At 38.4% G+C, this 25,032-nt stretch overlaps 1 protein-coding gene across 1 annotated transcript; it reads right to left on the bottom strand.

The window, feature by feature from the left end:
* Positions 1–208: 208 nt before the first annotated feature.
* On the bottom strand, positions 209–23,864 carry LOC126758850 (protein tweety-like). The gene is given in 9 exon segments (XM_050473261.1): positions 209–1,407; positions 4,680–5,457; positions 5,500–5,511; positions 5,713–5,882; positions 5,942–6,705; positions 6,789–7,096; positions 9,981–10,158; positions 12,442–13,055; positions 23,672–23,864. Coding segments are annotated over 8 exon segments (2,988 nt in total). The 5' UTR covers positions 12,583–13,055; positions 23,672–23,864; the 3' UTR covers positions 209–770.
* Positions 23,865–25,032: the final 1,168 nt, after the last annotated feature.

Below are 25,032 nucleotides of genomic sequence, written 5' to 3'. Positions count from 1 at the left end.
TCACCTATTGACGAATATTATCTCAATTTCTCGCCATTTGCATTTAGCCTGTAGCATTGCTGAACACAATCAAATATTCGTTTCAATTTTTTCGCTAAATTCCACGAATTGCGCTTCGGCAATAGTCTACATTGCGTCGCGTCCTTGTATACTTGTAATAAATTTAAATTTAAATGCACCATTAAATCTCATTAATTCCTTTCAACTATTCAGTTACATATTCTTTTTATTTATTTACTTATTTGCTTACTGTGTAATACGACACACACACACATATGTATATGCATACATGTATGTATGTATGTATGCTTACTATAGTATATATGTATGTATGCGCGCTTAGCTACTCGAATTAAGTATTACTCATCTTTTGTTATTTTTGCATGTATTTCAATGTATGTTTGTATGTATGTATGTATTTAGGTCTAAGCATTATCCTTTCTATTACCCAGATTCGTAACAACAACATTAACTGGAATCTTAAAATCTACAACTACACGAACTATGAAACAACGACACAACACAGCGGCAGTGTGCATGTGTGTGTGTGCGTGTGTAAGCGCCACACCGCACCGCTACCCGCGCGCGAAACTACGAGTGGCATACTTATTGCTTTCCGACGTCCCCCACATACGACCAATTAGTCTTGAAGTCAAAAGTCTCACTTAAACTATTTCAAAGAAATTGTTTTTTGTTTTTTTTTGTTTGTGTTTTCATTTTCTTTGTTTTTTTTTTTTTGTTTTGTTCATATGTTTTTAGGTCGTTGCCTCTTACAGTTCCGTCACGGCATAGTTGGAGTCGTCGGTGATGGCGGGCGGCGGTGGTGGCGGCAAGTCGTCGTCATCATCCATATTATTCGCCGAACTGCCATTGTGTAGCGGCAATGTATTGGCGCCGCCGTTACTATTGTTGCTGCCGGCATTGTTGCCACCGTTGCTGCTGTTGTTGCTACTGCCATTGCTGCTGCCATTGTTGCTGTTGTTTGGTTGGCAATTGCTGTTGTTACTTTTCGAGTTGATGTTGTTGTTATTGTTGTTATTATTCAAACCATGACCAGGCTTGGGTGGTGAACCGATGCCACCGCCACCGCCACCAACACCACCACTCACACCGACATTACCCACATCCGTTGTGGCCTCGAGTGGTGGCGGTGGCAGGGGTAATGACGAATCGTCGTTCGCCTGTCGATTATCCACTGTTGTCGCTGCACCATTTTGCATTTGCTGTTGTTGTTGCTGCTGCTGTTGATGCAGCTGCTGTTGTTGCTGTTGCTGTGCGGCCGCATGTTGTGGGTGGTCAGTGTGCGCACTGGCGTTCGGTGGCGGCGGCGAGGTGGGTGTGCCAATTCGTGGCGGTGGTATGGCTTTCATCTGTGGTGGCAACTTCATGGGTGGCCGTTGCAGCGTCCTGTGACACAATAAATTACACAATGGTGTGTATTTTAATCATTAGTCATATTTTATGGATTGGCAGACAGAAACGGAGGGAATGAATTACGTACTAGTCACATTTTAAGAATTACTTAAAGTAGTAAAGAAAGCATTTTTTCGCCACATGTCTTTCTTTAAGAAGTTTGTTTAAATTTGTGATGGTTCTGAAATAAGCTGAATGAGTGCTGTGGTAATCGAATGCTAATTGTTAGTTGATCTGTTTAAAGAATTTTTGTAGATCTCCCATATAAAGCAGGAGCTAATGATTTACGAACGTAATGGTCCCCGGTAGACAAAAGACTCCGTTGAAAATAATCAGAACCTTCTCTTCCATTTATGGTATAACTACCTTAAAGACCAATACTTTCCTACTTTTTCTAAATAAATGTGCACCAAAGTCCATTTTTCGGTTCAAGGAGTAATTGAGGAAAAGACCATATTGTTTATGTTGAAAATGTTTAAGAGATCTGTCAATAACACTTCATATCGATTATAGAAATCCTACTAGACAAACTATTTTAAAAATAGAGCTAAACTTATGAAGTCTAAGTTTTAAGAATCTCTAAAAGCTTTAAGCCTTCATAATGACATTTAAACATCTTTAAAAGCTCTAAGGCTTCATAAAGAGGTGCAGTTCCAAGATAATCTGACAGGAACGAAATTGTGGTCCGTTCTCACAAGTTTACGAAAGCAGAAGCAAAGAGCTACCAAACTTTGTAAAAGTCCTGCTCAAATAATATTTACATAGGCTATGTTACAGTTCCAAATTTGAAATTGATATGTATCACTTTTACAATTTGATTGATAATAGACATTGGCTAGAAGATCCATATTGAAAATTGTAAAAAGCTTTTAATAAGAAAAAATCTTAACTTCATTTGCACCATAGCTTCAGCCCTAGTAGCTATATGATATAGTGTCTCATTCTGAACGATTTCGTCGGATATCACGCCGTTGCCTTGTACAATAATTCATGACATTTCGTTGAGTGTGTATGGCAGCTAAAAGCTAAAGTGAACCGATATCGGCCATTCCAACAAATTAGTAGCTTATTGGTCTAAAAATGTCGGATGTAAAATTCCAGATCGATATCTCTAAAACTGAGGTACTAGTTCGCATATATCCAGATGGACATGACCAAGTCGGCTCAGCTTGTCACGCTGATGACAATATTGAAGTGGTGTATTTGAGCTGTATAAAAGGGAAGCTTTTAAAAATATGAAATATCTCCCAAAAGATTGCAATAAAAAATTTATCTAAATTATTGCATGTATTATAAAATTTACTTAAATAGAACTGAAAGCTTTCTAAATTGGAAAAGCTCTTCAAAAGAGCTTGTCACAAGAGTTTCCGAAGAGGAGTATAATATTAATTTTCAACAAGTAAACATCCTTACAACTTGCAAGGATTAAAGCCAGTAAAATACCCCTGGTACATAAGGCTAGCAAGTTTTACGGCATCTAGAGCGAGTTTTCACCCGATATTATTCATTCTAAGCAAAAATATGCGCCCTTTCAATAAAAACAGGCTCTCCCAATTTTATTAAGATAACTATCACATTATCCGCTATATGCGGTATAAAGTAAACCTGATGTCCGGAAATCTTTATATTAGGTATATAGGGACTAAGAGAAGTATTGAACCGATTCAAGCCATTTGTACCACAGGACAAAATTTTCTCTGAATTTCTTATGTATATCCCATATATCGTATTGGGGTCCAAATATTTGGTACCTAAGGGTACCTTGAATAGCTTTTATTGAATTCAGTCAATTTTTGACCATAAGGTTCCCGTTATATTAATTTCTTCTTGATTCCATTAAAGCCCTGTCATACCATCTCGGGAGGAAAATATAATGTCTCTGGCGTATTTAGATATTGATTTATTGCGCTTTTAGTAGTTTTTAACAGCAACGTTATACAAGGCGCGTTCCAAAGTAAACAGGACCTTTTGAATCTAGCTCCCCCTGGTGGCGCCATCTATATGTCGACTGGTGCGTTAAAATCTGCTATTTTTATCGATTGTCTAGTGAGAATTTCATGATATTTCATTAATAGGAAGTGGTTATTTTTTAACTTAACTTTTAAGTGTCAGTATGTTTGTGTTATCGATGCGAAAATACGCTTTGAACAAAGAGCCAACATTAAATTTTGTTTTGAAATTGGTAAAACTTTTACCGAAACGTTTCAATTGATGAAACTAGTTTATGGCGATGATTGCCTATCCCATAGCAGAGTGCACGAGTGGTTTCAACGTTTTCAAAGTGGTCGTGAGGACATACATACATGATATGGGCCAATCAAAATCCGTGATTAAAAATCAGCCGAAATCATCATTTAACTTCATTGAAATGGAATTGAACATCTCCAAATATCGATTTATCGCTCCTTGATCGAACATTTGAGCTTACGAAAGGTGTGTGCACGGTTTGTTCCACACAAATTGACTGACGACCAAAAATTGCTTAGAATCCAACATTCGCAGGACGATTATTTCACCAAAAGCTACATTTTAACCATTAACCACTCACCGTATTTACCTGATATGGCACCGTGTGACTTCTTCTTTTTCGGAAAAGTGCATTTCCGCATGAAAGGAAAGCGTTATACAGACGTAGAGGGCATTCAAAAGACTTGCACTGGCATACTGGCGGCCATACCGGCCAACGAGCTAAAACACTCGTCCGACATGCTTTAAGACCGTGCAAAAAGCTGTATTGAAGCAGAAGCAGACTATTTTGAGTAAAATAAATTGATTTTGCCAAAAAAACTATTTGTTCTATTTTTTTTTTAAGTCCTGTTTACTTTGGAACGCACCTTGTATGCGGAGTGAATGGGATAATTATACGATTTAGTTTTCACACTGTCGATAGGAATTCTTAAAGTTTATGAGGTAGGAGAATTTGGTAGTTTTAGCTTAAGTGGTTTAAGAGATATGTATATATGTACATTTAACTTATAACTTATAATCTCAATATTTACTCGAGTTACAGCTTGCACGGAGGGACGAACGGACAGACGGACAAACGATTTTAACTTGTCTCGTCATCCTGATCATTTAAATATGTATATGTATATATATCCCTACATCTATCTCGATTAGTTTTTAGGTGATGCACACAACCGTTAGATGAACAAAACTATTATACTCTGTAGCAACATGTTTCAAGAGTATAAACATTCATTGTGCATACAACATACACTACAATGAACAGATATCAATTTTTCTCAAATACATAAACCACTTACTTTGAGTAGCTCTGTTGCTGTTGATAAATTGACTCAACCCTGGGTGGCTCTGCGTCCTTCGGTATCTCTGGCAATGGGCAATTCAAGATCGAAGGTTTATACTTGGGATCGAATTTGCCACCTTGACGCAGTGTCGAACACTTGTAGATCTGTTTATCACGATCATAGATTGCCGTATCCATACCCGATGTGGCAGGTATATCACGATGATGCAAACCATCCTGTGGCGACTTCATTTGATTGTGTGACTGTTGTTGCGGTTGATTTGGTGGTGGTGGCTGCTGTTGCTGATGTGGCGGTACATGATGTGCGGGTATTTGTGGGTGACCTTGACCCTGCGAATTCTGACGACGCATCGTTGCCATATTCGAGACATAAATTGAGCCCTGGCTAACAGCTACCAGAGGCTGATAAATCGAATGCGGATTGCCATTCGGCTGCAGGGCGGCAATGTGTGCCGGTATCTGTTGATAGATTTGGCCTTGTTGAGCAGCTGTCATGTGATGTGCTGGATGAGCTGCTGTGGCATAGGTGCCATATTGTTGAGCTGCCTGTTGTTGCTGTTGATGATAGATCGCATGTTGGTGTTGTACCGCGGCAGCGACAGCGGCATGCGAATGTGGATGCGGATGGTGACAATAGATCGGTTGGCCGGCCAATTGTTGAGCTTGCTGCTGGGCGAGTTGTTGCTGTGCCGCTTGTTGTTGCTGCTGGAGTGCCGGTTGACTTCGTGCTGGATCGCTACAGGCTACTGGTGATTTTCAGTAAAAATCATTGGCTTCCAAAGTTTTGCATTGTTTGCTTAATGTAGCATATTTACCGTTATTGGGACCTGCAATTTGGGCGTAGATTGTGTTAGTGAGGAATGAGAGGCGGATGGGTGTGGAGGTGAGTGAGGAATATAACGTGAAAGCGTGATACTTTTTGATCAGTGAAAAAAATTGGAAATGGAATATATACTACTTTGAAGAATTCATAGATATGGAGGTCGAGTGATGGCCGAATGAGAAACGTTTTGGCTTCACACACTTACCAGTCAAGTGGGTAGGGCTATGATTGTGCGACGGCAAACGACCCAGCGTATGCGTGCCCATAGCCCTCATGTTCTGCTGCATGTGCGCATGCGCCATCATCTCGTGCTGCTGTCGCTTAGACGGATGCTGCAAGGTGTGTGAGCCACTGATCACCGGCGGACTGAAGTGCCTGCAAAAGAGGTTCGAACAAACAAATTTAAACAAATCTCACATGAGGGACATGCTCACCCGTTGTGGTTGCGCGGCAATGTACGTGCCGCATTCATCATTTGTTGATGATTCTGTGGTGCCGGATGTGAAATATACGACGGTTCATCGACCTGTGCATAGTCATTACGCTTACGTATATAGATCCAGGTATGCGAGTCAACCCAAACCATAATTGTCAGGAGGATCGCAGCAATAAAGCTCGCAATCAACATCAATACCAGACCGAGCAGTCCACCTTCGCAGAGTCCTCTGGCAGCGGCCAAGAAGTTGTGATGCACAGCCTTACAATCCACCAAAGCTGTGAGTTGGGTAAGCAAGCGCTCACTGCTATTTAAATCCGCATTGACTGCGCCCAATTTCGGTTGCAATCCGGACGACTTGAAGAGCACCAATGATATCTTCATAACCGTAGCCATGGCGCTGCGTGCATTGTTGAGCGAATTTTGCGACTCACGCAAACGTTGTGTGAATGGATTAGTGTGACCGGGTTCACATTGCGTATAATGGAGCAGAACATTAGTCGGAAGATCACGTGGCGAAGTGGAGACTAGGAAATCAGCCGGATTAATACAGAGATCACCTACTGCAACGGATGATGACAGGTAGAGACCAGACATTAGCCAAGAACCGGTAACCGCAAGTAGGCCACAAACGCTGAATAAGATGAGTGCACAACGTGAATGACGCGCCACGCCCACCAATAAGACGGCACAAAGTACTAATAGCAGCGCTAAAGTAGCAACAGTACCCGGCCAGCGTATGAGTTCCCACTGATCGCCACGCTGTAAAATATATTAAGACATCAAATTGATTCTAGTGGTTTGTGGAAGTAAACAAGAAATGTGTTTTATAAGTCCAAACATACCGACAAAAACTGTGTCATAGAAATACCCAACAATGGTCGACGTATGTCGCCAGCCGCATTAGTGGCCAGCGTCACATTGCCTTGCACAATGTTCAGTGATACGAAGAGTATGGAGAGCGCGGTCTGGTTGGCGACGGGTTGGTCAAAAATGTCGGCCAACTCAACCAGTTGAGGCCGAATGCGATTCTTTAAAGTATTCTCTAGTATGTGAGTCTGATTTCGTATGGTGGTAACCAAATTATCAACCTTGCGCCCGGCAGTCAGCACTTCTAGCAGTCCATTGTGGAGATCATCGTTGCCATATAAGCCTGAGGAAGTTAAATGGAAGTAATTGTTAATGGGGATATTGAAAACATCTTTATGTTTCATACGAAATACTCTGAATACTGGTTATATTATATACGATAAAATTATATACATATATGTATGTATATATGTGTATATATATTTACTTAAAACTAAAAATTACATATGACTAGTATAAAAAAACACCAGAAAAAAGTCGATTTAAAGTTTACACCATAGTCCGTCGATTTGTCTTTCTTTCCTGTTGTATCCACGCGAACTAGTCTCTCAGCTTTTGAGATATAGATCTGAAATTTGTTTTCTTCCCAGCAGCTACTCATTTGCCGGAATCGAAAGACGATGTCGGATCACTAAAGCATATAGCTGACATACAAACTGAATGATCCAAATCAAATTCTTGCATGGAAAGCTTTTTATTTGACAAAACATCTAGACAAGTACGAATATTTATCCGAAATTCTCTTTCTATTGATCCTAACCGTTAGTTTTAGGTTATCACTAGACTTTAGTCTATTGATATTTGGTGACAGATTTTTCGTAAGAGAAATACTTGTACGTTATTGGAACCCTCATTATTTTCGCAGCTTCGTACAGAAAGTCATTAATGAGGTGTCCGAACCCTTCTGATCTTAATGATTTTCCAAACCAAGTTCTTTTTTCTATCTTTTCTTTCGTTGAATAAGAGTATAGACTAGTGACCATATTTTCTATTGCTCTAAATTCTAGATTCTAACAGGTTTTTCAATAGGGACCCTACAAAAGTAGACCGATAGGGACAGCAAATGACGCCGTATTTTTTCGCTACTTTTGACTTTTCTCTTCAGTAAGGTTTGTCATTTTATCATGGAAAAATATACGATCGAACAACGAGTCTAAATTATTAAAATTTACTACCGAAATGAAGGCAGTGGCGTCAACGTTAAGAGTGTTACGTCAAATTTATGGTCGTCATAATCGTCCTGTCAGATCAAAAATTGAGCGTCTAGTGGAAAAATTTTAATTCACAGGCACAGTACAAAACATTCCCGCGCCAGTTAGGCAAAGAAGTGCCCATAGCGTTGAGAATATTGCTGCCGCTGCGCTTCTCTACCACGTCGTTATTAGGCGTTAGGCATCTCTGTGACGTGTTTGTGACGAGTTCTGCAAAAAGATCTTGGCCCACATCCTTTCAAGATCAAATTGACGCAAGAACTAAGGCCGCTTGACCACCAGAATTGTCATACATACTATGTTCATAAGCTGAGCAACAACTTGAAAATGATTCGGATTTTCATCAAAAAATCATCTTTAAGGATAAGGCTCATTTCTGGCTGAATGGCTTCGTCAATAACCAAAATATGCTTTATTAGTCAGACAGCAATCCACACCATGAGTCAACATTGGGTCGTCTTTTTTCCGTAATGATCAAGACCGCATGTTACTGTGAATGGGAATCGCTATCGTTCAATCACAATTGAATATTTTGAATGGGGCTACGTCAAGTGTATGGTCTATACCAACAAGCCAGCGACGATTGATGAATTTCGTGCGAATATTGAACGTGAAATTGCAGCAGTATCGGCCGATTTATGATTAAAACCCCTCAAAAATAGGGTTCAGCGTCTGGACTTTCTGCAAGCGTGCCCGTGGGGGTCATGCAAAAGAAATCGAGTTTCAGACATAATGGCATTGAATATACTTTCACAGAAATAAAGAATTTCGTTGATATCCCAAACTTTTGTCCGTTTCGATGAAGGGCCAAGGTATTCGAAACGAATGCGACTTTATATTCGAATTCGAAAAGAAAACATTTTAAACTGCTACAGAAAACACAAACGGAAGGCCGGCTTGAGATTCTCCTCCCTTTTAATGACTAAAGTTGTTTTGAGGTTTTGTAAGATTTAAAATCTCTAATCAAATTAGACTACTCACACATGGAAGAAACTAAAATTAATGAGCCCAAGTAGTATTCACTTAATTTCAGTTCCTACTTACTTATATAGTTTAAAAATGATTTTCGAGAATTCTCCCCAAATTTAACCTATAAATGGATACGAATACATTCAACCCAATCCTCGTGTATGGTATAGCCTCATAAATCATCTCACACATTTGCTGACTTCGTTCTATGAGTTTCCCTAAAAATCAGTAAGCATTCGGCCAACACCCTTAAGGTCTCCCAACAGCAATATAATTCTGCATACAAAATCCTGTATTCCTTGATGATTGACTATCGAATGGCGTGTAACACGCTTCACTGCCATATTAATCATCGATAAGGCCAAACTACGCCTCATATATTATTGCTAAATAAATAACTGTACTTTTATTTCATGTTTCAAAGGTGATTCAGTATCAAAGAAAGCCTTTTCGCATGTTTGGCTGAATTGTAAGGGTTGGCTTTGGAGTATACTTGCCTTTGGTTACCTAAGGTAGGCAGTCAATACTTCAACTATTAAGCGATTAGTTACATTATACTAATACTCCAATAAATTTACATACTCTCTATATATATTTTGTTTGAGTTGTTATTGTAAGGTAGTGCCGTTGAAAGGAGTGCCACTGCCAATCATCAAAGTAATCCCTTACCAAAGTGGACACACCCAAACCAAACATAATTGTAATTTTAACACTCACTCTACTTTATGTAATAAAACTAAAACTAAAAAAAGAATGTGTAACAAGTTTACTTGTACAAAGTGCACATTAATTAGTTTTATTAGCAACTTTGCAATTTTTATGGAAATTTAATGAAATTATGACAAAAAAACTCGAGCTTTTGTGGAAGAGACAAACTTTTCAGCTTTTTATTATTTGCTGGCTTTTCTGTCATACAACCCACAAGTGACACCACCTTTGTTTTAATTAAGTTGAGAGAGCAGAAATTCAAATTTCGAAAACACTTACCGAGTCCTATCGCCGCACAGCACATTACCGTTACAATGGAGAGGGCAACTTTCAAACTTGTAATGGAATGTGCTGGTCGTGGTTTTCTGTCACAACATCGTGTCATTAAGTAGAGCAGCAGTCCAAGTAGGGATATGATGAGCAGCGCGGCCGGCACGGAACCCAATATACCCAAACTCTGTAAATTAGGGAAATAAGGTGTATTTATTGTGTAGAAATATAATATTAGTTTTTTAAACTATACATAAAATAAATCATAAACTTTTTAGGTAACATTGTGATTAGATTTTTAGGCTAATATTATGCTAAATTTACCTATTTAGTCACCTATTTATGGTCCCTAATTTAATGACGAAAAGAGTAATATCTTTATTAATTTATTTAATGGGGTACATATACTGGACGATCGTGAGGATAGAAAACCTTATTATTATGAAAGTTGAGGAAAAAATATTAATCGATCCTTTTCCATCATTTTTGGGAGAGAGTTGTCACATAGTACGTCAAAAGCATCAACTCTACTAAATTTTGATTCAAAACCTTCACTAAAATGGACGTGTGTTCTTGTACCTTTAACTTTTTTCGGTTTATTGAGTGGTATGATTAAGAGCAGTATTTACTTGTAGTATGGTCCGAGGCTGTTGTTTCCTTTTCATTGGTAGGGGTTTTTAAGTGGCGGGTCCCAAACCCTGCGCACAACCCTGGGGAGGGAAGGTTCGCCTTCTCAATTTAGCTCTCTTTCAAACGGATGCTCTTTGGCTACCCAGAAGATACTTCGCCTAAGATCGGAAGTCGTGAGCTGCTTGAACCATATGCAAAAGAATCGTTTCTGGCCACTTAATGGCCCTCAGAGAACTTTCCTCACTTGCGTTAACTTCGTGACTTCATCCTCCGCTGGCTAGGTCATGTCGTCTGAATGGATGAAAACACTCCAGCACGGAAAGTATTCGAAGCAGTACCCACGGGGGGAAGCAGAAGAAGAGGAAGACCGCCACGCCGTTGGGAAGACCAGTTAGGAAGGAGCTGGCTTCGCTTGGAATCTCCAATAGGCGCCACATTGCGAAAAGAAGAAACGACTGGCGCGCTGTTCACTCGACTATGATAGTTTATCTTTTGTAATACAAATTAACGATAGTGCCAGTATAGTAATGATAGCGGTCTACGATATTTATCCATCTAGAATACCAGAATGAACTCAATTGATAGTTGAGTTAATTCCAAGGTATGTACTGCGACCTATGTTATTGCATCCTTCCTTCTTCCCATGACGTCATCCAACCCTACCGAGCTTGGTGATCCAAAAAAAAATTGTCGAAAAGAGTTTTAGTCCACCAACGGATATAACGTTCCAATTAAATCACCCCTTTTGCTACGCACTCGCCAAAATTTTCAGTTTCCTGTCGGCCAAATACCATTTTTGTCAATCGTTAGTTGAAAGGAAAACGCCACCCTGAGATTACCCAGAGGCTACAAACATAGATTTTTCAAGCCTTGTGAACTAGTCACTGTTGACAGCTCTAAATTTGACAATGTGGAGATAAGCACAGAAGAGCTCTTAACAACAAGTGTAACTTTGAAATTGGTTGGCAATTGATAAGCAGATTCCACTCTCGACGAAAAAAAAACACACTCTATAAGTTACGTATCATTCCTGGGCTATTTTACGGCACAGAAACAAGAACGATAACGAACCGAGATGATAAAACACTTGGAGCATTCGAGGGAACAGCTCTCCGCAAGGTCTTTAAAGCTGTCTGCGTGAGCAAGTTTATGCGACACGGATATATGAAGTGAGATTCATTAAAATCCAACGAATGTGCTGCTTCAGCTATATTGTACGCTCCAGTGAACTACTTCCTTACATTCAATGAGAGGACCAAGTGCATAGGAACCTGCCTGCTCATGGGATATTGTCGCAAAGGACAACTGGCGAAGTTTTGTATTCTTGGCTCAGACCAACCCACGATAGAAGGCTTTTTGGCTTTTTAATGGTATATATGGTCGTTGTGTGTGGGTTATCTTTACTATATTGCAGTGGTTTTGGACTAGAACCTTCATCACTACTTTTACGTCGATGAATGTTGATGATAGCAGAGGAAGAAAATTATCTCCAATGGTCTTTTAATAAGGATTTATTTTGGGAGGGCAGATGATAGGATATATAGATTCTACGATAATATCGAGATAGGGATCCGCAATGGATTCAGTATATGGAAATGGTTCATAAAATTACTGAAAATGTCCATAAAAACTACTGAGGTACTGAGTTATACCGAATTTTGCCAGTAGCCGTATAATATAAAAAAGACCATCGTTCAAATACCTTGCCTAATGACTGTTATCCTCTCCATAGAATATGGAACTTTAGAGTTTATGATACAAAAAGCCTACCCTATTCTGCTTATCATATAATTATATCACATAAATAATCAGAAAGATAAATACAGTTATTCGTACTCACCTCCAAATAGATTTCGTCATTCGGGCGAAATGTGCTGTTGATTTTGTGGAAAGTGATGTTGTAGTGCGGCAATGCATGCAAAAGCTTCGCGATGACCGGCACCCTATATTGGTCCGTATATTCATGATGATAATCACCCATTTTCACACAAAAGCCCCAATTAATTTAATGTCTCTTGCGCAACGTCTTCTCGTTACGTTACGGTTTCTTCTCACTCGCTAGCCACTTTCCCCTTTTGTGAGTTTCTTAAATCCGTTTACGAGCTTAAGTACATACTCATGCACAAACACAAAACCAACAACACACTTTAACACACGGTGACTATCAGGTCCGAGAGGCGCATAGGTGAGAGGGTACACGCGTACGTGACGTTCGGTGGTGAAGTGCGGAGACGCGGCGTTCCGCAAGCAAATAAACCGAGGTGACAATGTTAGCGCCGCCGATGTTATCAAGCCAAAGCGCAGAGGAGGTTCCTGTGCTGTATGCCGATGCTGATGCTAATGCTGCGATTGTGTGGTAGATGGGTGTGCTGTTGTTGTTGTTGTCGTTGTGTTATTTAATGGCTGAACCTTTTTCGCAAAAGGAAATGAAGCCACACACCGAAACACTTTACACTGGTTACATTGTTGGAGGGAAGAAAGCAGAAAAGGTAGGAAAAAAATATGAAATTTAAAAAGAGAACTTCTTTTGTTTTGGTGAATTGGAGCACACCTACACATATTCAAATTGAAACCCCCCATACCCGTAAACACATACACGCACACATGTACTTGTGTTTGACAAAGTACCGGAAGTGTGTCAAGAGTGCAACAAAGTAAAAACAACAAGAAAAGCAAATGCAAAGACAAAATTCTAGTAAAAGATGTACGGCAACAACCACAAGACACCCTGAGATCATGATCTCGAGTGCTACTTGAAGTGTCGGCGTCGCTTGACTGCCATTCAGTCATGTCCTCAACATGTCGCTCTGTTCACGATTCCTTCTTATATCAGTATTAGATGTAAGATGCGTATATAACAGTACTGCGCAAAGAGCTGAAAGGGTGCAATTACTTATTCCGGAGATGTTTTGAAATTTGTTGTTTAAAATTTAAGGCGAACTTACGTTATACTTTTCTTGCAAGATTTTTCTTATAATTGTAGCTGAAAATGTGACATCGGTCCATATCTAATTAAGATCAGAACTATAATTCAGCCTCGATATGAAGTAACTAACTGTTTAACCGTTGATTAGTATAGTATTATGACCAACATCCTGTTGACCAAGGGTACGAACCCGCATCTAGGTTATTCTAAATCATAATACTTCAAGAGAAACTTCTTCTGAAATTAAGATGAGTAAAGGGATAGCTTAGGATAGTTTAAGTTAGGTTAGCTCAAGCGGTCATTCATCATTTTCGCGCGCCGTGTTTCTCTGAGTGGTGCAAGCCGAAAATGCAGCGTACGAGATTAAATTCTGTGTAAAATCCTGTAAATCTGCGACAGAGACGTTTGATGTGATCAAGCAGGCTTACCCAGATATTGCTTTAGCAAGAAATGTGGTGTGTGGTGTGGTTTCGATGGCACCAGGTCTTTTTGGAGAGCCGGAAAGAGGTCGCTGATGAAGACCGTGCTGGGAGAACTGCGACTTCGATAAAAAAAGGGAAGAATGAGCAAATCCAAAGTGAAAACGATGTTCATTGTCTTTTTTGACATCAAAAGCATCGTCAGCCATGAATTTGTTCGTCCTGGGTAAACCGTCAACGCCAAGTTTGACGTGGAAGTCCTCAAGAGACTCAAACGAAAGGACATCGCAGCCGATTGGAAGTTGCGCACGACAATGCCCCGGCTCACACCTCCTTTCTTGTGAACAGTTTCCTAACCAAGGCCGACATTCCAATGCTTCCGCAGCCGCCCTACAGATGTGGCCCCGGACTTTTTTTGTTTCCTTGCCTGAAAAGGCTGATAAAAGACAAGCATTTTAAGACGACAGAAGGGATCCAAGCAGCATGCACCTCGGCTCTCAAGGCTATTCCAGAGAATGTCTTGCGAGATGCCTTCATCGACGCAGGAGGAGCATATTTTGAAAGTTTTGTAACAATTGGTTCAGTACATTTTTTTAAATCGACTCAGTCCTATTACTTTCCGGACAAACCCTGTAGTTTCGGAGATACAGTCTTGAGAACTTGGGCGCTCGAGGCTACCTAGGCTAAGTGCGCCGTCTTTAAACGCATTTTTCTCGAAACTGTGGTTTTAAAGTCGGTTGGTAACATTTCTCGAGAACTACTCAACCGATTTTCATGAAATTTTACACAGGTCTTTGAGATATAATTCTTAAAGACTTGGTTGAAGGATTTTTGTTTTTTTCGATTACAAACATTTGAAAAAAAAGTCCCGAAACTTTCACTGGCAATTGCATTGTTTTTGTAAAAATGTCTGTCTAAAAATTCAATTTTAAGTTTTTTTTTTCTTCCACCAAGTTCTTAGTTAAGGTTTTAACTAAACGACGTATTTTTTCACTTTAGATGATCCTGTAAGGAATTATCCTGCCAACGCGGACGCTTCTTTTTTCCGAGGAATCACCGGAAATGGCGTGGCAATGGCCGAGTTTAAAATATTTTTTTCCAAAAATTTTAGCATTTCTTTTTTGTATGGAACAAAATGTTGGAAAAAGACTGTTTTGTACCCGAGGAGACCCATGATCCTAAATATTTTTCTTCAAAATTATGGTCCCAAAAAATAATCCTAGATATGCCGCTGTAAAAGCAGCATTTCGAAATCTGTACTCCTTCATTTACGCTCTCGCAGCTGTCCTTTGACATTCTATTCTTCCAATTCGTCGACAGGTATCCGCCGCATCGTTGGTTACGGTGCACGTCTTGCTCCCTTACTATCGCTTGTGATGCATTTAAATGACACTCACTACGGCACTCATTAACTTTGATTCTTCGCTGATAGAAACGTGATTACATACATATTTTATATACTCAGTATATACACTCATTAGCACTTAATGCATTTCATTAAAGCGAATCGCATGAATGAAGGTGCTGTAACGCTATTGTTGGAGCAAAAATGTATGTATATAGATATATATGTGTGTGTCAGTGCAATATTACACTCCATCATCTTAACTGCTTACTACATACTACTTGGACGTCTTCCAATTCATATTTCTCGCACTTTACTGCTTACTTTGCTATTTAAATAGCCCACTTTGCTGTATCTAACTGAGATTTATTGCATGCATTCTTTAATGGCTAAATTGGTATGGAAATGTGAATAGATTTAACCACCCACCTACACACACACACACCTACTTTTCTACTTTTTATGCACACATACAGTTATTCAGGCGCATAGCTCAAAAGCAAAGAGCAACCCAAGTGAGGCAGCAGCAGCTCTAAGCCTGAATCTGAAAGTTAAATAAATATGCCCTTCGGTTGAAAGGCTGCCGAGTTTATTTGCCTACATTGCGGGGTCAAACACTTCACTTGTGTAACAGTATCCCAGTCAGCATAAATGGCGGTTAAAGGGGTTATGTTCACTTGTAAGTAAAAAATAAATAAATTTCGCAAAATTTTTTCAAATAAAATTTATAGAACTCAGTGTACTTTATTAAGGGGTTACATGGCTTTCCTCGGGTAAAATACATCCTTTTTCAACAAATTTTTCTCATGAAAAACGAAATATTTTATTAGAATCTTTTGTTATTACAAACGCACACTATTAACAAAAGAAATTCAGAAATTTTTGAAAAAAAATTAAACTTCTATTGCGACGCCATTTCCGTTGACCCCTCGCAAAAAAGATGCGCTAAGATAACTTCTTAAGGAATCATTTAAAGTACGTGTTTTAGTTAAAACCTTAATTAAGAACTCTTGCCAACTAACTTCAAAAACACAGTTTCGAGAAAAACGCGTTTAAAGATTCGAGGGGCCTAGTTCTCAAGGCTGTATCTTCAAAACTATTACAACTTGATCAACTTGAAAATTTAAGAAAATATTCTAGAGGTGTATAAGACAATAAAAAAATCGATTTTTTCAAACCCGTAAAACCATGTAACCCCTTAAGAGGTACATGATTTTAAAAATTTTGGAATCCCTTAATGCTGTAACCGATCTCCATGAGGACCTCCGAAAATCTCAAATCCAAAAGTAAATACAGTAATGATCAGGTACTAGTAAAAATTGTATGTGTTTTTTGGCCAAGTGGCGGTTTTCTAAAAGCATCGTTTTTAAAATTATATTTCTTAAATCATTAGGCAACTGACTAAGAGAGTTGTTTCAAGTCATCAGTCCAGCTGTTTCTTAGAAATTTTCTTACCAACTCTGAAAACAGCGTTTGGATCCAGCATTATATTAGTTTTTATCAATATGCTGGAGCTAGGTGAGTCTTTGCGATTTAGGAGAGGGCTCAACAGACCTAAGGTCGCGGTGCATTCCTCGCCTATCTATTTAAATGTTGCTATGAACAGATAGCTGGATGAATTAATTTATCCTTTAAGTTAGATTGGTCCGTTAAATATGCGGACCTTAGTCTCATATTTTCTTATTGGCATTGCTGGATTTTTTATTTATTTATTTTTATTTATAATAATTCATATAACAAAAAGAGTTTTATTATATAAATACATAAACGCAGCACTGGCTACGAGGCCTTCAGCTGTCTTGTAATTATAACTAGGTGAAAAATTCTAATTGCTAAGGGTTAGTAAAGATGTAATTTGCTTAAATATATTTTAACAAATCGTTAGTTTTTAAAAATCTATATACAATCATCACGTTTTTTTCTGAAGGTTCACTTAGTAGTTTTATGAGATCAATGTTGCCAGAGTTGTGGGCTGTTGGGTGAAGCATCGGACAGAGTGTGAGTAAGTGTTTGATAGTAGCGGTGTCCTCGCAAAGGGGGCAAATGGATGGGCTTTTACCCGATAGTAAGTGTGTCCAGTCCTTAATAGAGTATATGTATTCATTGTGCTAGTTGGAACTGCTGACGAGTAGATTATACGATTTCTGACTAAGTTTATGACCGAGTGATGTTTAAATGTTTTCATCGCAGTTTTTGATGCCTTTTTGCTTAATAAGGTTAAGAATGTCTTGCTCTGGATAAGACGTAGTATTTGGATCCAGCATTAAATTGGTTGCCTGTTATCAATCCACATACTTGGATTTTCTGAGGGTACCAATGACCGCGTCTCTGATTTCGATTTGGGATTGCGATTGGAAGGAGACGTTATTGCAGACATACACGATTTGCGGTGCATTCTGTACAGATGAGGAATCTATTTAAATGTAACTGCATGAAGGAACAGATCCTTCAGCTGGTAAATGAATTAATTTATCCAATTGCAAATAATTTCTCCTGTGGCAGTGACAACTGCTAACGAAGTGGAATCGGTGGACTTGGAGCCATCCGTAAACAATAACTTCCAGCCATTATTTGTGTAATTAGATGCTGGATTTATTAAAGACTAAAGATGAAGTTGGCTGCGCTTAACAAGAGATTAGAAGAGTTAGCAAGTGATATAAAGCACAAAATGAAAGAGTAAATTTTACGTTTTCTGTCGTGATTATTTTGAATGTGCAAACTTCCATTACAATCCTACTTTTTTCTTTCTAATACCACAAAGTATCTGTTTATAAAACGTTTGAGAGTCTAGCAGATTAAGCTTTAATAAAGCATACATGTTTTTTTAGTATATAGCTGGGTTAGGCTAGGGCTGATCCTATGATCAAAGATAACGCAGGATCTCACTTGAATAGCTGTAAACGCTGATCCATGTGAAACAGATTACCAGGTCCTTATAGATCGACGAAACATTTTGAGCCTACCACAAAACTTTTAAGACTGCAAATATCAGTCCAAGCCACTTCAGCAAGTTCGCAGAAGCTTTGTCTACTTAGTGTGGAAAAAAGCTGGACAGTTGACAAGAAAATACCCAGACGATTCAATGTTGTCTTCCATCTAATTTCACTACGAGTTAGCCTTTGGATAGTGCCCAGTCAGAAGACCCACTATTGCGATGAGATAAAGCTGAAAAAATCTTGTAAAACCGTATAAAAAGTTGTGCAGAGAATCTCTTGCATTCCTTTCTGCGGATCTTGCAGCCACATACAATTTTTTGAGTTGTAAACCAGGGCTTGTTAAGTTCACAGGATGTTCATAGATCCCGATTCCATTCCTTCACAATCTGATAAAATCGGGGAAAGGGTGCCACTCTAACTCTAGTGAGTATTATAAAATATTTTCAATTCTCTCACTCTAAATAGATGGAACTTAGTAAACATATTTATAGTTACGTGATATATATTTACAGCTATTAAAAAGTGACGTATTCATTGAATAATTTCGGATGATTAGATAAGAATTGCCAATGCAATTAATAAGTAAAGAGATATATAAGTACTTACTATCATATTTCTACCCCTGCAAATACTAAAATGAATTATCGACTATGAAACGATTAGATAACCAGTACCTTTCTATAATCTTTAACATTAGAGTACCACAAGATAATCAATAAAAACATAGCCTCTATTCTAATACCATGTTCAGACCGAAAATTTAAAAGATTAGATTATATTTAAGCGAGAGGGTTATGAAATCCCAACAGTGTTCTCACTGCCGTTAGAAAGATCAAAAAACAGCTGTTATTGTCATTCAAGAATTCACATCGCTTAATATTTATCAAAAGAAAAGATTGTCATATAGTATTTTGAAATAAAAAGGCGGCTTTTTTAATATTTTCCATATAATAGAAATAATGGATGCATTTTTTCATTTGTTAAGTCGATTTTCTGATGAAATTAGATTCATTGCTTTAAAAAAAATTTGTTTGTTTACATTTTTTTCCCTTTGTAGTGTCTAAATAAGCTGTGATATAGTAACAGATTTCCAGTGCTAACAAGTAGATTGCGCAAAATCAGAGTCGAACAGAGAGATTTAGCGTGGATCAGTTTCAAAACATTTCAATGAAGTGATTTGGAACTGTCATTTTTGTATGGCGAAATTTTGATAAATTTTTAAGATGAGTGGGATAATCCATTCAACAGCCGAAATCGTGTGATTAAGTGTCGGTCTGAACATATTATACCATGTATAATTCTATAATTCTCTAATGAAGCTAATGTTGCTTCAACAATCGAATGATTTATTTTAACCTTAAAAACGGAAATTTAGAAGTGTGTGTTGATTGGAATGTGTTATAAGGAATACCTGAAATCTTGAAGATCTCACACCCATCGATTTGATTGATCCTCCTAGATCAGAAAGCTGGTAAAGCGCCTTAGAATCTTACTTAACTCGACTCGATATAAATGATAAATTTTTGTCATTAATTAAAAGTTTTACCTGGTTTCGATTTCTGTTCCAACCATTATCGAAAATGTTGTTGTTCTTAACAACTGTCGGCCCTCCTAAATATTCAATCGTATTTTAGATTGAAGAAGATTTTCAAAATTTTCTGAATCGGTTTAAAACTTGTAGGTTCCATATTTTTTTGTATTACATTAGGGTACAAACTATATATTTCAGTTTGTGATCAACTGAGCTTCAGGACAGGGTGTACGATGTAATTATGTATGGGTATATTATCAAGGAGGTATAATATAATGGACTTATGACTGTACTAGATATGCATAATGGATTAGGAAGCCCATAGAAATATTGAATATTGTTTAATAATTATATAAACTTATGGTGTTTAAAACAATACTGAGTCGAGCAATTACAAAACTCCCAAAGAATTTTTTTTTAGTAAAAAATCTGATCTTACTACTATCATATCTTACAACTAGATAGCTGGGCTTGGGGGAAGCTGGGCCTCCATCGGTACATGCGCTGTCGCAAAATCCTTTTGACCCAAGATCGATCGCAAGATATCTAGTGATCTCTTTGATATAGCCATTTCCTAGTTGCCCTATTGGCGTCCATACCAGAGCGTCTAGGTTGGAAATCTTACCAGACAGCAGCAGAAGCTGTATGGAAGAAGATGAGGTGGAAACAACTGAGCATTTCCTTCTTGACTGTCCAGCATTTGGGAGGTTAGGACTTAAACGCTTGGCAGCGCATACTTTCAGACATACCACCGAACTGGCGGAAGTAAAAATTAAACGCCTGTGCAAATTTTTGGCTACTAAGCGTTTTGTTAATCGCAGGAGTTCTTCTTTTCTAAGGTTTCACCAAGGACTATATACTTGTATAGCAGTCCACGTGCAATCTTTGTTCAGCCATCTAACATAACATAATACCCATATACATAGCATAGCCCGATTGAAATTATAGAACGTAGATACAGTTTACTTTGCCGTCTGTTGGAAAAATGTGGTTGAACTTCAACTTTAAGAATAAGAGGCTTTTGAACTTGTCATAATTATTAAGACCCGGTTTAAAATCGGTTCATACACACACTTTCAATCAGCTTTATAAGAATTCGCATAAAAATGTGCATTATGGCGTTAACTGGATTTATGGGTTTCAAAACATCGACATTTTTTATTGTCTTATGAAATTCTGCAACACCTCTGGAATATTTACCTAAATTTTCAATTTGATCCGAATAATAGTTTAAGAGATACAGCCTTGAGAACTTGTGCGCTCGATGCTAGGTAGGCTAAGTGCGCCGTCTTTAAACGCGTTTTTCTCGAAACTGTGTTTTTGATATCGGTTGGCAAGAATTCTCGAGAACTACTCAACCGATCTTCATGAAATTTTGCACAGATCTTTGAGATAAAATACTCAAAGACTTGGAGGAAGGATGTTTTTTCCGATTGTCGAAAACAAAATGTCAAATGGAATACGCGGAACAAATAAAAAAAGATCTTAGGAAGACATTATTTTACCGGACTTTGTTCAGAGTGACAATTGTAATAAATTTTCTTCAATTTTAATACCAGCTGACAATAGAGCATTAATTGAAGCGTATACACATATACGAGTATGTATGTATAGAACTCCCCGATGATATTTATTATATTATTTTGAAATATTTCTGCTGGTAGAAGAATCAAAATGTTTGCCTTCTTCATGAAAAGGAACTTCAATTTCTGATTTTAAATTAATCCAGTTTTACACTCCCTAAAATTACCTACCATATACATATATGTAGATCAAAGCATATCTAAGTACATAAACTTTGTCTAACGCCTGTCTGTGGGATTGTGTGTGTTTAGTCTCGTTGCGGATAAATCCTCCTCCAAATACTTATAACCGTATACATATATTGAGTGTCTGTGTGTGCGTGTGTAAAAGGATAATTTCATTATAGTACTTAAAGCCGAATCAAATCACCAGCTACCTTGTTTGTATATGTGGGCACATACAATTTTCATCCCGGAATTGACAAATACTCGAAGCGAGCAAAACTTCAATGAAATGCTGAGCAAAAAGAGCGCCTAAATCAAGTCGCCGAGAGCGCACATGAATTAAAATCACTTACACACACATACATACAAATGCACAAAGTATATTTTTATCGCGCCCATTTGTTTGTTTACATTTACGCCAACGGTATTATCCCGTACTGGCAGTGCATTCTTGCGCAATAACCAGCGAATTCGCCGCACCAGGCCCGAGCGCCTTAACTGAGTGCCTGTGTTAGCGTTTTGTGAGAGCAGGAAATGCAGATAACTTTTGCTCTGTGATAAACTAACTTTTATTTGACTCTAATTGACCACGCTCTCACATTGAGGTTAGACGGCATGTTAAAGGCTACGCCTCCCGGTTAGTGAGTGCCAAAAAGTTATCTCGTATCCTGTGTGCTATGCTCTCACTCAACAATTTTGAGGACGACTACGCGAACGAGCACGACGGCGCGACGACAATGGCTGGTTATCCTGTCATACAGTTGCCATATCAGCGGGCTAGAGCCAGCCAGGCAAGTGCTCAGTGCTCTTATAAAATGTATTGATTAAAAAATCCACTTTTTTGTTTGTTTGAAGTTCGACACAACAACAATAACAATAACAACAACGACGACAGCAGCGGTGGCGTTAAAGTATTCGAATGCGCAGCGCGTATTGCTAGTGATATTCCTGTTCCTATTTCAATGTGTCTTCCTATTGTGTCCTGCGCGAGGGTCGCCTTGACTCGAACGAATCGTGACACACACACAGCCATATACGCTTGTATATTTTTATGTATGTGTGTGTGTGTGAATGCTTACAAATATCAATAAGGACGTGCTTGCGGCTGACAAGTACACGTATGAGTCTCGTAAAATGCAACTAACGGTGGCGGGCGTCGAAGTCAGTCCGTTGTTTGGCAAATGCAGATATACTTTTGTATGTATGTGTGTGTGTAGAGGGAGAGTGAGGTTGACTGCTCGCCTGCTTGCCTACAAGATGACGGCTACGACTGAGGCACGGCTGAGACTGCGGCAGGCGCGTTGCCATTGTGTTTGCGGGATAAATGTGGCAAGTGGTGATTGTGTGGGGTAGTGCGGGTGTAAGGACAAAACTTTGCTGGTTGAGTAATTGCAAGCGCTTTCGGAGTGTGCGTGTGTGTTGCTCGCATGGATGCTGCTTTAGGGTTAGCACTGTCTATAGACTTTACCGTTGCGCGCACACAAACAAGCACACACATTAGAGGCAGCGTTAGATATAGATGTGTGTGTGTGTGTATTTCCGCGCATACATACATTTGTAAGTCATTTTGTGTGTGGCTGCAATGCACAAATATTAGAAAATCTTCTACAGACACAGGCAGACAGGGAGTGGACTTGTAGTTGTTGCGATTTAATTAAAAAATGCAATTAAAGTGCTTTTCTGGCAACATTGCAAACACTTAAGTGTGAACTTTAAACTTGATTTTGCTGCTGCGGCAAGCTTTTTCTGCGTGTACTAAATAAATTTTGGCATGAAAATAATTTTTAAACAGAAAAATATATGTTTTTACACACTCAGCCAATATATGTAACTGGTATCTTAACCGTTATTTTTATTTTGCACAATTTTCAGCACGATTTTAATTTTATTTGCATATTTGGTTACACTTTTCATTATATATTTTTGAAATTATACACACTCACTACATTTTATTTTACATTTTATTTCATCTTCAATTATATTTAATGGTAATTTTGTGCTTTGCATTCGCAAAACTTTTATGGATACATAATTTTCGCCCCACAAAATGCACTCAGCGCGACTACAGCAAGCAGAAAACTATGAACTATATTCGTATAAGCTTGTAGTGTAGCTGGAAAAGCATAAATTCACAGCCATTGCTGCCTTTTTTGCCAAACACTTACTTTTCCTCCAAACACAAACGATTTTATTTTTCAATTTTTTTCAATCACATATTCTCCATTTATGCATATTTAATTCATAATTATTTATTTTTCTTTCGTGAGTTAATGAAATGTAGTGAATTTTCCAACAATCACTTTGCTTTGTATCCGACGGTCGATTTCAAACGGCTACCGTAACGCATGAACCACACATTCTGAGCATCGAACTAAGTATGAAATTTTTTTCTTTTAACCCGGTCACACCCTCTATCGCTGGGCATACGAACGCTCAGCTTTGAGTATTCGTTGATTTTATGTACAAATTGTGGGATATTACGAGCATAAATTTACGGAACAGGAATCAGGACTCAAAGCACGCTGTGCAAATGGAAATTCAAAGAGAGAGAGAGAGCGAAAGAGTGAGAGATGCGAGCGAGAGCAATAGTTAACAGTTTCGCAGCGAATATTTTGTGAGAGACAGGATACCAAGCACTAACTATGTAATTTACTGCAACTTGTTTATGTACTTGACGAGTATCCTGATTTCGCTTAAGAGGAAACAAGTGCAAATATGGCTTATTAAAAATTATTTATATAGAGCTTTATATTACGATAGTAATGTATAATGTTTAACAGATCAATTGGAAAGTCCCCAGTATATCATAGAAGAACACATTTATTTTTGAAAAAATCGCTTTTTTTATTTAAAATAGTTCCCTTTAAGGGTGATACACTGTTTATACCGACCCTCCAACTTAGCGATACCACTTTTGAAGTCCTCAGTTTCGACGATCACCTATTAATTTTCTTTCCTGCGAGTATTCTCTTGAGATGAGAGAACAGGAAATAGGCCCTGGAATGCAGATTTGGAGAATACGTTGGATGCGGAAGCAATTTGAAGCAGAATTCACGGATTTTTGCCTTCGGTTTCACTAACTTGAGACACGGTGCATTGTCTTGGTCAAACAGCAAATTCGTTTTCTTCAATTGCGGCCGTTTGTCGACGATTTGGGTCCAATAATGCTATGTAATAGTCGCTGTTGATCGTATTTCCTTTTTCAACGTAGTCAATAAACAATATTACATCCGCATCCCAAAATACAGACGCCGTAACTTTACCAGCCAACTTTAGCCTCTTTCCACGCTTTGAAGCGGAGTCATCGTGTGTATTTCACTCAAATGACGGTCGACTGGACTTCGGAGTGAATGCTTGAGCATCTCCAAGCACTGCATCCAAATATTCGTGAATGATATGATGTACACGTTCAGCAGATATCTTAAAAGAGCCTGCTATCTAGAACAACTTCACTTTACGGTCATCCAAAATTATTTTGTTGGCCCTTTCAACGTTTCCGTCGGTAACAATCTTTTCTTTCCACCAT

This window comes from Bactrocera neohumeralis, chromosome 5 (assembly GCF_024586455.1).
Source record: "Bactrocera neohumeralis isolate Rockhampton chromosome 5, APGP_CSIRO_Bneo_wtdbg2-racon-allhic-juicebox.fasta_v2, whole genome shotgun sequence".
Lineage (NCBI taxonomy): Eukaryota > Metazoa > Arthropoda > Insecta > Diptera > Tephritidae > Bactrocera > Bactrocera neohumeralis.
Note: the sequence above shows the minus strand (reverse complement) of the source record. Positions and strands in the feature narration are given on the sequence as shown.